The sequence below is a fragment of the Thermobia domestica genome, chromosome 11 (assembly GCF_964235325.1).
Source record: "Thermobia domestica chromosome 11, izTheDome1.hap1.1, whole genome shotgun sequence".
Taxonomy (NCBI): Eukaryota; Metazoa; Arthropoda; class Insecta; order Zygentoma; family Lepismatidae; genus Thermobia; species Thermobia domestica.
The window spans coordinates 10,469,469-10,485,380 of NC_137464.1; the positions used below are offsets into that span (position 1 = coordinate 10,469,469).

The window sequence follows — 15,912 nt, forward strand, 5'->3', positions numbered from 1 at the left end:
GGAATTTAACCAGGAACGTCCCTCACAAGAAAAGAGTGCTCTACAACTTTCTTTTATTAATTCTCAAAGTTAACTGATTAAGCTAACGTTTTCCTGTTAATTTGTTTTCCATGATTAGTACACTTCACTTATTATTATTATTATTATTATTATTATTATTATTATTATTATTATTATTATTATTATTATTATTATTATTATTATTATTATTATTATTATTATTTAATATAATACTAGCCTTCTGCTAGCTGGGAACTTCGTACACAGACCCCCGCATTTGCTCGACTTATGGCCTCGCACCTCATATGTCAGTCTTTGCTTCTGTTTTTCGATATGCTAGAACTCCTTTATGGCATTATTCTTTGTGAAAAATTGGAGGCTACGGTGGCTCAGTGGTAGAGCGCTTACCTCTGGGGTGTGGGATCCCTAGTTCGATCCCCCTCATAGTAAATTTGTGGTGGACCAATATCGTGTCTGTGTTTTTTCTCGGGTCCTCCCATTTCCTCCCACTTTCTCATTCCACCAATTCTTGGTCATCATTCACTTGCTTTATTTTGATTGATTGATTGATTTTAGTTTAGTGTCCTGTTTAGCAGCAAGGGTATATGAGACGTTGACCTACTGATTAACGTGGAATCCTAACCACATGAGCTCCCGCCAGGGGTAGAACCCGGGTCTCTCACGCCAAAGGCGCGTACACTAACCGCTCAGGCGCAAGGGAGCTCCTTGCTTTAATCATTGTCTTCCTTGGCCTAAAGGATATATAATCGTGGGACGTTAAACTGAAATATTTCCTCCCCCTTAAAGGTGTCTTCCTGTTTCGCCTACAGACCTTCCAGCAATTTATATCCTTATCTCAATCTCATCTTATCTGTATGTAAGACGGGCATTCCCGTTTTGCCTATTCCCGTTTCGCCTATGCTCACTCGATGAAGGATATTTTGTGTTCTAGGTGGAAACGCAATATAAAGGTAATGAAAATATTAATATACCGACTAAACACAGTCATGTCAATTTCAATCAAGTTAAATCTATAGAAAGTAATGAGTCTAGGAAATAATAAGTGAAACTAATTAGCGAATTTGAATGTTACAGAAAAGAAAATTTCATAATTAACACTGCATAGCAATCCTTTTATTGCCTAAAATTGCTTATTATAAAGATTATGATTAAGGTAAATTGAGTATGTTACACCGTGAGTATTGTTTAGTGTTTCATTCCTTATCGATGTACATAATTTGTAAGCTTACATATCTATTATTTATTAATTCCTAGAGTACTTAATAATAGTTTATATGACGAGATATCGATTGCATAAAAATATCAAGAACCAATTTGGATGATTGCGAGATACATGAAAATTAAGTTTTCAAAAATGCCGTTAATAACAATTTCTTTCTTTCTTTTTTTTTTTTTTTTTTGGTCAAAATTATATTATTAAGGAAGATCTTACCTTTCTTCTACAAATAAACTTATAGTTGAAGGAATTTAAATGTAAGATATAGAATAAATATAAGAATAAGTAAGGCTAGCTTTGACAATATTGTGTAATAGCACTATCCAAGGGCGCCCATCAGGGAGGGCAAGGTGAGGGAAGAGGAAATTGTACTTGGGAATATCGAAAACCCAATAGAATTTTTACATTAGTTACAGCAAAATTTGAAACTATATTTGAAACGTTGCTTATACATGCCCCCCTTGCAAACCACAACATGGGCGCCCTTGGCACTATCTCTATCCGACTCCTTCAATTCTTGTAACTGACTTCTCTGCTCTCTACTTCTTTTTTGCCGTACTACTTATAGTGATCTAATTTTCTTCGTTCCATTTCCAGTGCCTTATGGAATCACTATGACTTCGAGGATAGGACCAACAATGCCGTAGAAGGATAGTATTCCGAAGTGAACCGCAGATTAAGGAGCATCCGAATGAGTATATACTCTTTTCCAGTTACTGCAGCAAGCGCGAGCTGAAAATGAAAGATTTACGCAGTTCCTTGAAGTTGGATTCAAGCTGAAGGAAACAAGTTAAAATATAAATGTGTTGATAATTGCTTCAATTCTTTAAAATCTAGATTTCAGTCAGGGGAAATTGACTTAATACAGTATGTAGATGCAGTTTCATACTATTTATATTTGGAAACTTAAAAAATATTGATGTAAAAATCGATTCCCGGCCAAGTAAATTTGTGGTGGACAACCTCGTGCCCGTGGGTTTCCTCGAGGTACTCTCGTTTCCTCCCACTATCTCATTCCACCAAATCTTCCATTATCATTAACTTGCTTTAATCATCGTGTCCCTTAGCCTAACAGACACAATCGTGGAATGTTAAACTCAAAAGATTTCATTTCATTTCATTTCAAAAAGTCACAAAGGTGCTATCGTTCGAAATGAGGAAAACCTCCTTCAGGAAGGCAGCCGCAGGCTTCGACCTTGAGTTCTCGCAATTTAGATGTATGCCTGCTTGGATGTAGAGACAAACCCGGCATTTCGTAAGTATTTCAGAAATGGTAATTAATGCTATAAATATCTGTGTTAGTATGGTTACAAATTAATCAATTGTAGATATTGATTCTTTACATGGTTTCTTGTTTACATTTGAATTTCCCATTGCCATATGTGGCCAGATCGTATTTCTGCATAATTTCTCGTGCTCATTAAAAAAAACCTAAATTATATTATTTATTTATAAACAACCATTACCTTATTGGAAATGCTAATTCAAAATTTATGCTAATACTCTACCGGAAAGAAAGGCAAACTGATCAACTATTCAATCAGAACAAGCCGAGCCAAGCACAAAATCTAAGAGATCATGGCTAATGGAAGTTTATGTATTATTATCAAGGTCTCAGCTTGACTCTTCTTCTACATTGGATTGAATTCAATTGAATCGAATTTTATTGCGTTCAATGACCATTTACATTGGATGATTGCCATATGGTATAGAAGATATGAATGATGTGATTATACAAATATATTCTATATTCATATTATATTAAAAACATAGCTACTTTTACGATGTTATCTAGATTATGGAAAAACATGATAAAATATTGTGGTTTCTTTATACAGAAAATACAGATTTTTTTTTACAAAATAGAAAAAAATATAATATGCACAAAAATTACATTTACGACTTAGCAGAACCTAGATCAGTTTTCAAATATTCCTCCACACTGTAACAGCACTGGTTTAGCAACAAATTACGTACTGATTTTATGAAACTTTCGTGTTTCGAAAGAGATTTAATTTGATTTTACGCAATGAGTTAAAAAGTTGTACACCTTTGTATGCAATTGTTTTCGAAAACAAAGTGGGATTATGAAGAAGAATTGAAGATGTGACTTCATTCTCGTATTATATACTATCCATGTTTATCTGAGTTCTTTTTGTGGAGTTCTTGTTCCCTGTGGACCGAAAATAATATTTCGTATACATGCAATGAAGGAAATTGAAGAACATATTATTATTATTATTATTATTATTATTATTATTATTATTATTATTATTATTATTATTATTATTATTATTATTATTATTATTATTATTATTATTAACCGACTCTATGGCCCATGAAGCAGGAGGTTCAATGTCACGTTCACAAAAGCTCTCCATTGACTTCTGTCCTTAGATAACTGAACCCACTTTCTAATATGTATTCCTATTTCTGAGAGATCCATCCAAATATTGTTCTCCAATCTGAGCCTAGGTCTTCCTAATGAACGTTTTCCGATTGGACTTCCAGTTAAAACTTTGAAAGTGTTTCTAATTTTTTCCATCCTGGCTACATGACCTGCCGACCTGAGGCTCCTAGATTTGATGACCCTAACAATATTTGGAAAAACCGTTTAAATTATGTACACTCATGTCCAAAATGATTGTCGCATATCTATAACTGTCTTTTTGTAAGAATATAATTTGATAATGATTTTGCAGGGTGCTTTTAATACTGATACTATGTGTATAATCGGGAAATGTATATTTGTGGTAAATTTCATAGGAAAAGAATTATAAATACGAAAATTAGAATGAGTAAAACAAAATGTTGCTAAGTGGACAAGAAAGTTTTATTTTCGTTTTATTATTCTTATTTACTGCTCTTTTGACATGAAATTTGCCCCCTACATGTCTTCACCGAATATACACATATTAACATTATAAGAAATACCGGGCGAATTCGTTCTCAAATTATATTCCTACAACAACATATTTATAGATATGGGACAATAATTTTGGACATGAGTGTACCTAGGTAGTTCCTCGTTATGAAGTTTCTACCATTCCCCATTCCCGTTCCTCTTGGGTCCGAATATTCGTCTCTGGATCTTGTTCTCAAATACTTTTAGTTTACGTTCTTCCCTCAGAGTAAGTGTCCATGTTTCGCAACCATACAGCACAACAGTCATGATTATCGTTTTAGTATATATTTTAAGCTTCAAATTTCTTGACAGAATTCGCGACGATAAAAGATTTTGAACTTATTATTATTATTATTATTATTATTATTATTATTATTATTATTATTATTATTATTATTATTATTATTATTATTATTATTTAAAAGTTCTCTAATATCAGCAGTACACATCTAGCAACACACTTCTTAAATCGATAAGTACCTGCAAGCACTCACATTGACTTACGAATAATGGTGGACCACACACGACATGAAATTCTAATAGAAAATGCGCAAGATAAGAAAGGTTAAGTAATCCTAATGCCTCCTTATACGTAAACGTTTTTAAAAGAAAGAAAACAAGAAATGACAGAAATAAAGTGTTTTTGAAATGGTATTTTGCGTGCTGCAAAATCTTTTATGGAAGTTTAAATACTTTTTTCCGTGCTTGTTTTCACTGTTTAGAAAAAATATATATTTCTAAACTAAAATAACTCATTTGCTAAAGATTTGAAGAGAAAAATATTTTTTTTTAGCTTCATAAGTGTACAATGTTTCTAGTAAAAACTATTTCAATTTTCAAACTTTTTCATTACGTAATCACTAGTTAACCGGACTGAAGATAAAGCTAATGATTCCAGTTGCCATCGAAATGACACTTAAACGTTTTTATGTTTTCACCAATATTTGGTTTATTTTACAGTTATGAAAATTAACTCTTAATGTTAATTTACAAATAGTGTGCAGTTCCCATACCATGCCCCGACAGGCAACCTTGAAGAGAAACCAACTCAGTCGTGGCTTGTCGGCCGCGATACTTCGGTTTTCTTCGGAGCACACGAAGCGACACGAAGTTGACCAGAATCAAGGGAAATAGTGTAAAAAGCAGTAACGGCACGGCACGACATGTGATGAATATTTTTCACGCGCTACCCTGGTCAATTGTTTTAAGTTAAGTCACAAGGAAGCGGGTGAGGGTAGATTTACCACCACCTCGAAGTTCCACCATCCAAGTGTGACGTAATGTCACGTGATATTATCATGGGGGTCAAGGTGGAACACAACGAGCCCTGCGGGGCTTCTAATCCCGTTCGCTCGCTCAGCTATGTTTCGTAATGTAAATAAATCACTTTTTATGCATTATATATTACGTACAAGGACAAATAAGTATTATTGTTATCTTATTTTAATGATAAAAATGTTATTAAAGTTAAAAAATAATAAAACTATCTTCAGGTCGGTTTTGAACCCACGCCTAAAGTGATTTTCATTGCCAGCCCGTGCGCTAGCATGCTCAGCCACTTAAAAAAAAAAGACCAACCGGTCATACCTCAGTTTCCTGACCAACCCGAGTTTCCTCTATACAAGTCCACTTTGAACTTTACCAAATTCGACAGGGACATGAACGCATCCAGGACAGTTAAAATTTCAAAGGCTCTCCCACCGGGAATCAAAAGGTGACGTGCTAGTCATTAGACCAGCGGAGAGGGTAAAGTCACTAGGACCTACATCAGTTGGCGTTTGATTTGTGCTACATGTATGCTACGTGGCGAGAAACGGCTAACTTCAACCAATCAGAACCGAGTATTTAGCTCCTATGGCTAGAATCGAGCGTGGTTAAAATATACACTACGCTCATGGAAGTTCGGACAGTGATACAAACATATAAAATAGAGGCTTAACGTAAGTACTGTGAGACAAAAGACAAATATAGCCATTCATATACCTGAATTGATCGCGACAGCGATGGAACGAAAGTAAATCACAAGAAGAGAATATTCTCTAACAAAATTACTCACACTTTCATTTCGTCAAAGCAACCGCCTTTTGCAGTAATAATTGTTTTCACTATTCTTGGTATCCGCTTCACTAGTTTTATTTTCATTGCCTCTATTTGAATAGCGTTCCACTTGTGTAGGGCAATATTTCACAAGTCATGCTGCAATGTTGGACATTGAGTTTGCACTCGCCTATCAAGTTAATCCCACAACTTCTCGATAGGGTTGAGATCGCGTGATTGTGGAGGCTATGTCATTAGCTGTAGGATCTCTGCTTCAGCTTGGACTTGGAGGTATGTTCTGCAAAGTACAGACGTGTGTTTGGGATCTTTATCGTGAACGAAAGTGAAATTTTGTCCAATTAAACGGAGACCAAACGGAATGGCTTGTGTTTCAGGAATTTCTCAATAATGTTCTTTCCGCATAATGCCATCGATTTCAGTTAACATGCCGACTCCAGCAAATGAAAAACACCCCCAAACTAACACAGACTCTTCACCGTGTTTTACTGTTGGTTGGCCTTATGCATTCCGGTGACATTTTCTCACCTTGAGATCTGCGCACATATCGTCATCGTCTTTCTCCAAACACTTCAAATTTAGGCTCGTCGGACCATAACACTCGTTTCCACTTTCTGACCGTTCAGGTTTTGTATGCTATGATTACTGTAGTCTTTTTTGTTTGTTACCACGCCTAAGCAATGGCTTACGCACGGCTACACACCCATGTAAATTTGATTTCTGTAGTTGCCATTTCACGGTTCTAACGGACATTTTGTTGGAACACGTTCTGTTGACCTCTGCCGTTATTTCCGGTGCTGTTAACCTCTTGTTATGATTACTAAGTAATCGTATTCGCATATCTTTAGCGTCTTTTTTCACTCGAGATGCCCCTGGAATATCACGATCTTCATGAGTCCTGAAAGTGGCGTATCGTCTTATTGTATTATTAACTGTAGAATCAGCTATCCTTAACTTTTTGGAAATTTCTCGCACTAAATGTCCTTCTTTACGAAGGGTAACCATTGCTGCCCTTTTCTCAATAGGCACATTCTTTCCTCGCTGCATCGTCTTGAAATTATTCACTTGCTTCTCATCCCTACGACGATCTTCACTTACCCAATTATACTAGTAACTACCTCTGCATTGACGGAAGCAACGACGTTCCACCGAGTGTATTCTGACTTACCAGAGCGATAATAATTCCTGCCTACCTCTTTCACGCAATTGCTCGTCCAGGGTGCTCTGCTGTATGCACTTGAAACCACTTATGCTTCTTTGGTGTTTTGTCACTTTACTTGCAAAACTGAGAGAAACTTGTTAGTTTTTTCATATTATACTGTATTGGGGTGTCCAAGTTATCACATTATTGCCAAGCAACAAGGTTATGTCATAGTCAAAGTAGCTTTATGACTTGTTTATTACTCATAAAGTACGTGTCCGAACTCTATGAGCAGTAGTGTATGCATGTGCGAATGTCGCGGCCATAGCAAGGCCGTAGCATGGCAGGAAAATGACATGGGCACAGACACTATGTGTGAATTAACCTTTAGTATTTCTAGTTTAGTTGTAAAATAACAATAACATGGTGATTATTAACAAATTCAAAAGGAATTTTTATTTTTGTATTTCTTAATCTTATGTTTTGATTACTTTCAGTTCTTCTTCATCAACGGGCACTATGGGTAGACTGCATATATATTAACGTCACATGCAGTGTCGTTGCCATGGTGATCATTACGGTAAAGTCTAACGCGCTTCAAGTGGAGGAATCAAAAGCATTTGATAGTAATGAAAACAGAAATGGTCATTTTTGCTTACTCGTATTTTCGCTCACTAACGCTAGCGCTCACGCTAACCATCCTCAATAGGGTATGCGCTCATTAACCAGGGGCGAATCCACGGGGCGATCGGGGCAATCGACCCCTCCCCAGAAGATGAAACTTTCTTATATTATATATATAAATAAAACTCATCACAAAGTTTGGAGCCCTTAAAAGTAGCAGTATGACAACCCACCGCCTCCCCAGAAGTCGGTCCTGGATCCGCCCCTGTCACTAACTTCGTTAATTCTAGTGCTAGCATCGTTTGGGTTAGCGCTCATTATCCACAATGTGGTTCCCCCGAAGTAAAACAGCCGCTAGCAGTTCAATCGCTAGTTATGGCAAAAAATGAGATAAACTCTTAATGAAGCACAACTAATTCCTTAACTGACAAAGTCTTTCTTTTTTATGAAGTAAGATGAGCGAAATGTAATGAGACATCCTGTTGAGCGACGAGTTTGCTCCAAATCCGATGAGTCAAATGTGATGGGACATCTTGTTGAGCGACGAGAATTCACACCAAATCCGATGAGTCAAATGTAATGAGACATTCTGTTGAGCGACATGAGTTTGCCCTAAATTCCATGAAACAAATGTAATGTTGTATCCTGTTGAGCGACGAGAGTTTCCGAAAATCCAGTGAGCTAAATGTGATGAGACATCCTCTTCAGTAATGAGAATTTGCCTCAAATCCGATGAGTCAAATACGATGAGACATCCTGTTGAGCGACGAGTTTGCCCCAAATGTGATGGGACATCCTGTTGAGCAGCGAGAGTTTGTTCCAAATCCGAGAGCCAAAGGTCATGAACGTCCTGTTGAACGACGGAAGATTGCCCCAAATTCGATTAGCCAAATGTAATGAGCCGTCCTGTTGAGCGACGAGAATTCACACCAAATCCGATGAGCCAAATGTGATGAGACAGTCTGTTGAGCAACGAGAATTTTCCCCAAATCCGATTGGCCAAATATGATTAGACATCCTGTTGAGCGACAAGTTTACCCCAAATCCGATGACCCAAATGTGATGGGACATCCTGTTGAGCAGCGAGAGTTTGTCTCAAATCCGATTAGCCAAATGTGATGAGACATCCTGTTGAACGACGAGAGTTCACCCCAAATCCGAACGACGGAACTGCATTAGTTTGTCGTACTTTGCTTCGGATAGTCTTAATCTGAGGTAGGAAAGACTGTGATTGTAGCTCGTCTCTGGTCTCCAGGGAATTCCTAAATTATGGGTTGGGCTTTGCTGGGCTGTAGTCAGTGTTGCCATTGTCTCGTTGGCAACAGTGGCTACAACCCGATAGAGTTGAAATTGCCCGCCTCATTTTGTCTCAATCAAGACCATAAACATATTTTTAAATTTAAGGCGGAACAAAGCATTATAATTCTCGACTCGTTTTCGAGACAAAACAAGAAATTTCAGAAGTTTCGTGAGCAACACTAATTCACCCAAGTCTTCGATCTCAAACAGTTTTAGTGTAACATGATTTGTGGTGTAAAAGCTACAAATTGATAAAGTAATTGTGAAAACATAATGAAGAGAACTTATCAATGTTTAAAGATACAAAAACCATTGCAAAGATACTATAATAATAACTATGGTTTAACTGTTGTTATATGACTTAAATGTGCCTTCGTTGGCCTCTCGTGACGCGGAAGGGTTCTGATAACTTGTAAATGAAATTAAGAAAAAAGTCCAAATAAATTGTAAACAAAAGAATACAAAACGAAACGAGACCAGATTTCTACAAAATTTAAGAGACGAAGCGAGAAAACATTATTTCTCATCTCGTCTCGTCCCCTGGGCAAATCTAGTTGTACTCACACCATGGAACTCGGTACCTTGTAGTTCGAGATACCTCCTGGAATAAATAAAGGGGGATGTGAGCCTACCTTAACTCTCCGATATCGCCACTGGATGTGTCGGTAGATTCATCTCAGGGATGGAGTAAGTCAGTGGGTTGGGGATCAACAAGATATGACCCACTGCGACCCACCACTCATCTACTGTAACCCACCTCCTATCGTGACCCACTCTGCTCACTGGCATTGTAGACAGTATCTTCTGAATACTGGTGAATTTGTCTACGTTTTACTTCCATTTTTCTTCCTTTTTTCATTTGTTTTTATTTACTTACCTGAAATGAGTATATCTAAATGAAAAAAGAACTTCAGGCACTTTTGGGTATTGATATTTGTAATTGTAATAATAGCAATAGAACTTACTACTTAGCTTTCGAGACCCAGTTGAATTTTACACTGTTTATTCCCCTTTTACGTTGGTCTACTTTACCTTGATTTGAGACTTTCAAATTTCATCCTCATATTTTCTACTGAAAAGTATCTGTAAATTGAACAAGGAAATAATTATATACGATAATCAAATTGAAATTTATCGTAATATGACCCATGACAAACACGTTACCATTTTATATCGTAAAGGTGAGATCCACCGGAATTGTAACAGAGCGGTGCTTGAGCGATTGATCGTAGAAATTCAAACTCCGATTTTACAACTTTGTTTTATTATAAGTGTAAACCCCTTAGTCAGTGGAGAGAAGGGCGTCGATCATGGGTCAGAGTGGATGACGTTAGTGTGTGGTGGATCAGAGTGGGTCATGGTGGGTCAGTGGGGTCATGGACCAAGTTTTCGTTGACCCATGCCCATCTCTACACAGCGTACGCACTTTCGGCCGATTTCAATTCACGGTCATGTTCTTCAGGTTCCATCTTAAGCTGTAGATCCACGTGTCACAGGGCCAGCCTTAGGTGGGGCGGGGCCTGATTGGGAACATTTTGCGCGGCCCCAGGTTTACAACTAACTTGCACCAAGATTTGTACAACCAATATAACTTCCTGCTGGTTTAGTGGTTATACCCATTTCCCTTTATAACGTTTTTCCATGTGCAAAATGTTTTGCTGAAAACTCTCACCCTGTTCATTGCTTATAGCAGCTAATTTTTCAGAGAAATAATAGAAATGCAGACAGTGAATGAATTTTAAAATACATATTTCACCCTTGTGCCTCGCAGTTTTTCAAGAAGGTTCTGTACCAGTATTTCATAGTTTTCTTCTCTTACAAGTAAACCTATCGCTGTCGAAATGTAGTTTCTTGACCAAACTTTGCAGAGAAGTGTGGAGTATCAAGAGACGAGCGTAAGTAAAATTTAAAGTGCTTCCGTCCATAAAGACGGTCGCAGTGGCTAAAAATCTGATGGATCAGAACAAGCCATGACGATGTGTTTTAAGTTTCAAAATTTCATTTTATTTGTAAAACGAGTAAAGGGATGAAAAACTAAAACACATTAACCGACTCTGGGAGGAAGTAGACATCTATTTGTGGGTATGCTTATCATGGCCGCCATCTTGAAGTCGGCCATATTGTATCTCGCTCGACTTTTTTTTAATAGGGAGGGAATCATGTAATATATCAAATAGGGCTAGAATTTTACGAGAAATACTATGGTAAAGTCTATGTTCCCATGAGTTTATATTTGTAAGACAATGAAATGCACATTGCACATTGATATGAATTCGTTGGTTCAAAGATTTCTTAACAGCTGTATCTTTTTGAAAAGAATTCAAGTCAGGAAAACCTAATGTACACTAGTGAAAACATCGTAGTTAGCTACTTATGAAAGGTATAACCAGCTTGAAATCGTTATCGACTGCAAACGAAATGAAATGGTGATGAGACTATCACAAACCTTAAGGAACTGATGAAAGATGGATGACATATTTTGCATTGGATTATTTGAGTTAGAAGACAAACTTTCATAAGCAGCCACCTATTCAGTACGCACTAGTATACATTCCGTTTTCCTGACTCCATTAAAAAAAATACATCCACGGATTTTTCGCAGAAGAGAGCAAAGTTTGTCCTCGGTATTCATGGTAGTATCACATGATATAGTCAGTAAGAACGCCAGGAACTCTTACTTAGTGGGGTGTTCAAAATAAAAGAGGGTGTGCACCCAGAATGCATTTTTACATGAAGTCAAAGAAAACTATTTTTACGCCCAGGGGGTTGTGTAAGAAATTTGGGGGAGTGTTAGGGATATTGGGGTGTGCAGAATACTTCCTGGACATAATATCTATTTTTACGACAGAAGTTGCAGTAGACGGCACTAGCACGGGGCCCGATTGGGAGCAATAGGTCAAATCGGCTTAAGGCCGGCCCTGACGTCTCATATAGCCTCGCTCCTGAATGAGACGCTATATAACATTCAACCAGTGTATCACCTCAAATACATTGTGTTCTTATACATTTATCCCTCAAATACATTTATTACATGCACATGCCCCATAGTTCGGATTTTGCGTTGAACTGAGGTTATATGAATCATATAGCCTCGGTGCTTAATGGGAACCGGGGCTGATTAAAGGTCCAGCCACAGTAGTCATACCCTAGTATTGATCGAACCTCAAGAAATAAAAGAAAAATAGCATTATCATGAGCAAATGTGCTGACCACCCACTGAACTATCTAGTTGGTCAGAATCATTTCTAGATTAAAACGTCATTATTGGGGTGCACTAGTTTTATGATATCTATTCATATATCAATAATCTAAAACCGTTTCGGTGTCACAAAAGCACTCGTACATATATCCCGGTACGAGAATGTAGCTAATTTTCCCGTCGGTCTTTGTTCCTAGAAGTTTCTGTGAAAGTCTTTTGCAAAGAGAATTTGAGAATTCTTTTCCCGTTCTTATTTTGACGTAATTCCTAGAGTTCATACAGTTACCGAAAATTCCGCGAGGTGACAGTACTTACTAGCTCTAGTTTATGGATAAGGGTGTCATCTGGTGGGGAAATTATTAGCTATCTTCAGCAAGTCTATTATATTAATATAGAAAAACAATGAGAAACAATAAACTATTCTTTTACAAAATGTAGAATGTATATGTCGAAGGAGATTTATATATGTATGCGGATTGGCAGGAGGGGAACTTAAAGTGGAGAATCAGTACCTAAAACAGAGCTAAACTTAGATATCAGGAAAATGTTTCACTTAATCAATCATGCCCAATATTTTGAGCAGTGGCGTACAGGCCCGTATCACGGGGGGGCAAGAGGGGGCCGCTCCCCCTAAATTTTGGCTGGCCCCCATAAAATTTCACGGTAGGCTTGCAAATGAACTATAATATGGTGATGAAGTATAATATGATTGGGTCGGCTCCCTCTAAATTCTACCGCCCCCCCCCTAAATTTTTGGGCTTGCTACGGGCCTGGTGGCGTATATTGGTTTGATGGCTTGGGCTACCATTAACCTTTATAACACCTGTACATTAATCATATTTATTATTATTATTATTATTATTATTATTATTATTATTATTATTATTATTATTATTATTATTATTATTATTATTATTATTATTATTATTATTATTATTATTATTGGAGTTTAGTTTCCATGTTATTATACAGAGTTCAAAATAACAGGAAACCTTAGAGCATACTTTTCATTTATCAAGTAGATAAATATGATTTACTCTTTAAAAAGACTATGAAAAAGATTTGTACATTTCTACCTTCATGTGCTGCGTGAAGTGTCCCTATATTTTACTTTGGGTAGGTGGTAACTCTACCCATCAGAGTAAATGAAAGTTGTGCAAAAGAAGGCTGAAATAAGTGAATAGCCATCGAAGGAACATCAGTTTGTAAGAGCCTTCACAACGTAATGCAAATAAGCAACAGGTAATTATAACAGGTATGCCCACAGCCCACTATCGCTAAGATACTGTAAAACAAAATTTGTTTTGCGTTGGCGCAAACCGCTCCGGAACGGGGCTCACGATATCCGTGACAATTCCAAGCGACCCCCAAAATGCGCTGTCATTACTCGTATAACTTCCCTTTATCCTTCGTGCACACCGAAGAAACCGATTACTCTGTAGGAAACTGGTGCTACCTGGCTGCCCGTTCGTAAGCTGCGGTAAGAGGTGGAGCGAAGAATGCGCTGATAATTACACGATGTTTGCTGAAAATGAAGGTAAATTTCTGTTGTGTTGCGAATGCGAAGTCAAAGATCTCTTAAGTAGCGAGACAGACTCCGTGAAAAAAAAAAGCGGATATTTCTAAATTCATGAAGTTCTCACAAACTTGTATCATTGAAAGAAGATACTAAAGTATAAAATTATCAATATAAATTAGTTTTTGTTATCCTTTATTTCGTAATGTTCTAGGGGTACCGCCGCCGGTATCTCACAAAATGCGCCACTGATTTTGAGTCTTACTTTCATTTCTTCATTTTAGCTCCAACTCGTAAAAAAAAAATTCTAATGCATTTTATAAAACCATTGTCTCTATTTCTGTTAGAACTGTTTATTGTTTTATGAAGCAACACTTAGAAGAGGCAAAAATCAGGGATGCCCAATTGCACATTATTTGTTAAAAATGCTTATAAAAGGCAGTGGCTGTTCTAGAGGAAAAAACTGGGGGAACAGCTCTCAACGTTGCATATTATATGCTGTCCTGCTGTCCATAATCTATATTCTCTTTCTTTCCCCTTTTACCTTCCCACCAGAGGAAGGGGAAAATTCCCCTCTCACTTACTTTTTCCCATTACATATTAGATTTTTTATACCTGAGGAGAATAGTATAACGGAGGGAACATTGTTTCATAATGAAAGTCTATTTTACACATATTATATTTGTACCGAAGTCCAGCGCCCTAACCATTAGGCTACAGAGAAGCTCATCAGTGCATGGAATTTATGGAATTTACAGAGAGAAACTTATAGTTAACTGCCGAATTTACAGTGGATAAAATGACTTGATTGGGTTTTACACTACATAAAACGGCATTAAGAGACCCTCCTTCCACACACACACACACACACACACACACACACTTAAAAAATCTATAAATACCACACTGGGTATATTGGTATAATTCAACACTAATTTAGACCTAAATAAAATGATTTCAAAAAAAAAAGAAAAAGAAAAGAAAAAAGAAAAGAAAAGAAAGAAAGAAAAAGAAAAAAAGGAGTCAGCAACAAAGATTTCTACTTTTATCTGTAGGTCGGACTAGAATTTCCTATATTATTTTTATAGTAAGAAGTAAGTCGGACAACAATTAGCGTTCTGTCATTTTCGGTATAAGCTACTGGTGTTATCATTTCGAAATAACACCGCATTGCCCATAAGCAATAAATTAAATTTTTAGATGATATGGTCTTCCTTTTGTCACAACGTTGTTGATAGTGAAGACTTATAAAACGTTTCGAAAACAAAACAATACTGCGTTACATTAAAAAAAAAAAAACAATAAAATAACTCCTTGAAACTTGTTCTAACGTAAGAATTAAAAAAAATGTTCAACACTCGACAAAATGCAGTTTTTAATATACACTTTGACTCCCCCTCCCCCCCATGTTTATAGAAGAAGCTTATCATAGTACACTTCATTTTATATTCAAGAATCGATAACATTAAACTTTTTACAAAATATTAATTAATATTATTATTAAAAAAAAACTGTAAGGCATGCTCCCCGGTCCCGGCCTACAATTGCCACTGAAAAGGGGTCAGTTAGTTGATTGGCTGAATCAGAATTTAGCATCCCCTTCACCAGCGAGGTAATGTGAAACGTTGAGCTAGTGGTAGTTAATGTGGAAGCTCTTGCTGGGAATCGAACCCGGAGTTTCCTACTGCCAAAGACGCGTACGCTAACTATATAGCCATGAGGGAGCTGAAGTGGTAGTTAGTGAGATGAAAATGAAAACAAAAGATATTAGAAAAAATCAACTTCAGAGTGTATATTTTTGCACATGACACTGCTATTCTTGCAGACTCGGAGAAAGAAACACAGCATTTATCCATAGACACTAATCTGTTTACAAAAGCGTCCCTTTTTCTGTGGTTTAGATCCCAAATGCTTTGTGCATATTGGACAGGTTGGT

At 36.9% G+C, this 15,912-nt stretch overlaps 1 protein-coding gene across 1 annotated transcript; it reads right to left on the minus strand.

Annotated features, from left to right (window-relative positions):
- Positions 1 to 6,839: 6,839 nt before the first annotated feature.
- On the minus strand, positions 6,840 to 7,244 carry LOC145664717 (uncharacterized). The gene has a single exon (XM_081731586.1). The coding sequence runs from the start codon at positions 7,242 to 7,244 to the stop codon at positions 6,840 to 6,842; it is 405 nt and encodes a 134-aa protein (XP_081587712.1).
- Between the last annotated feature and the right edge of the window lie 8,668 nt (positions 7,245 to 15,912).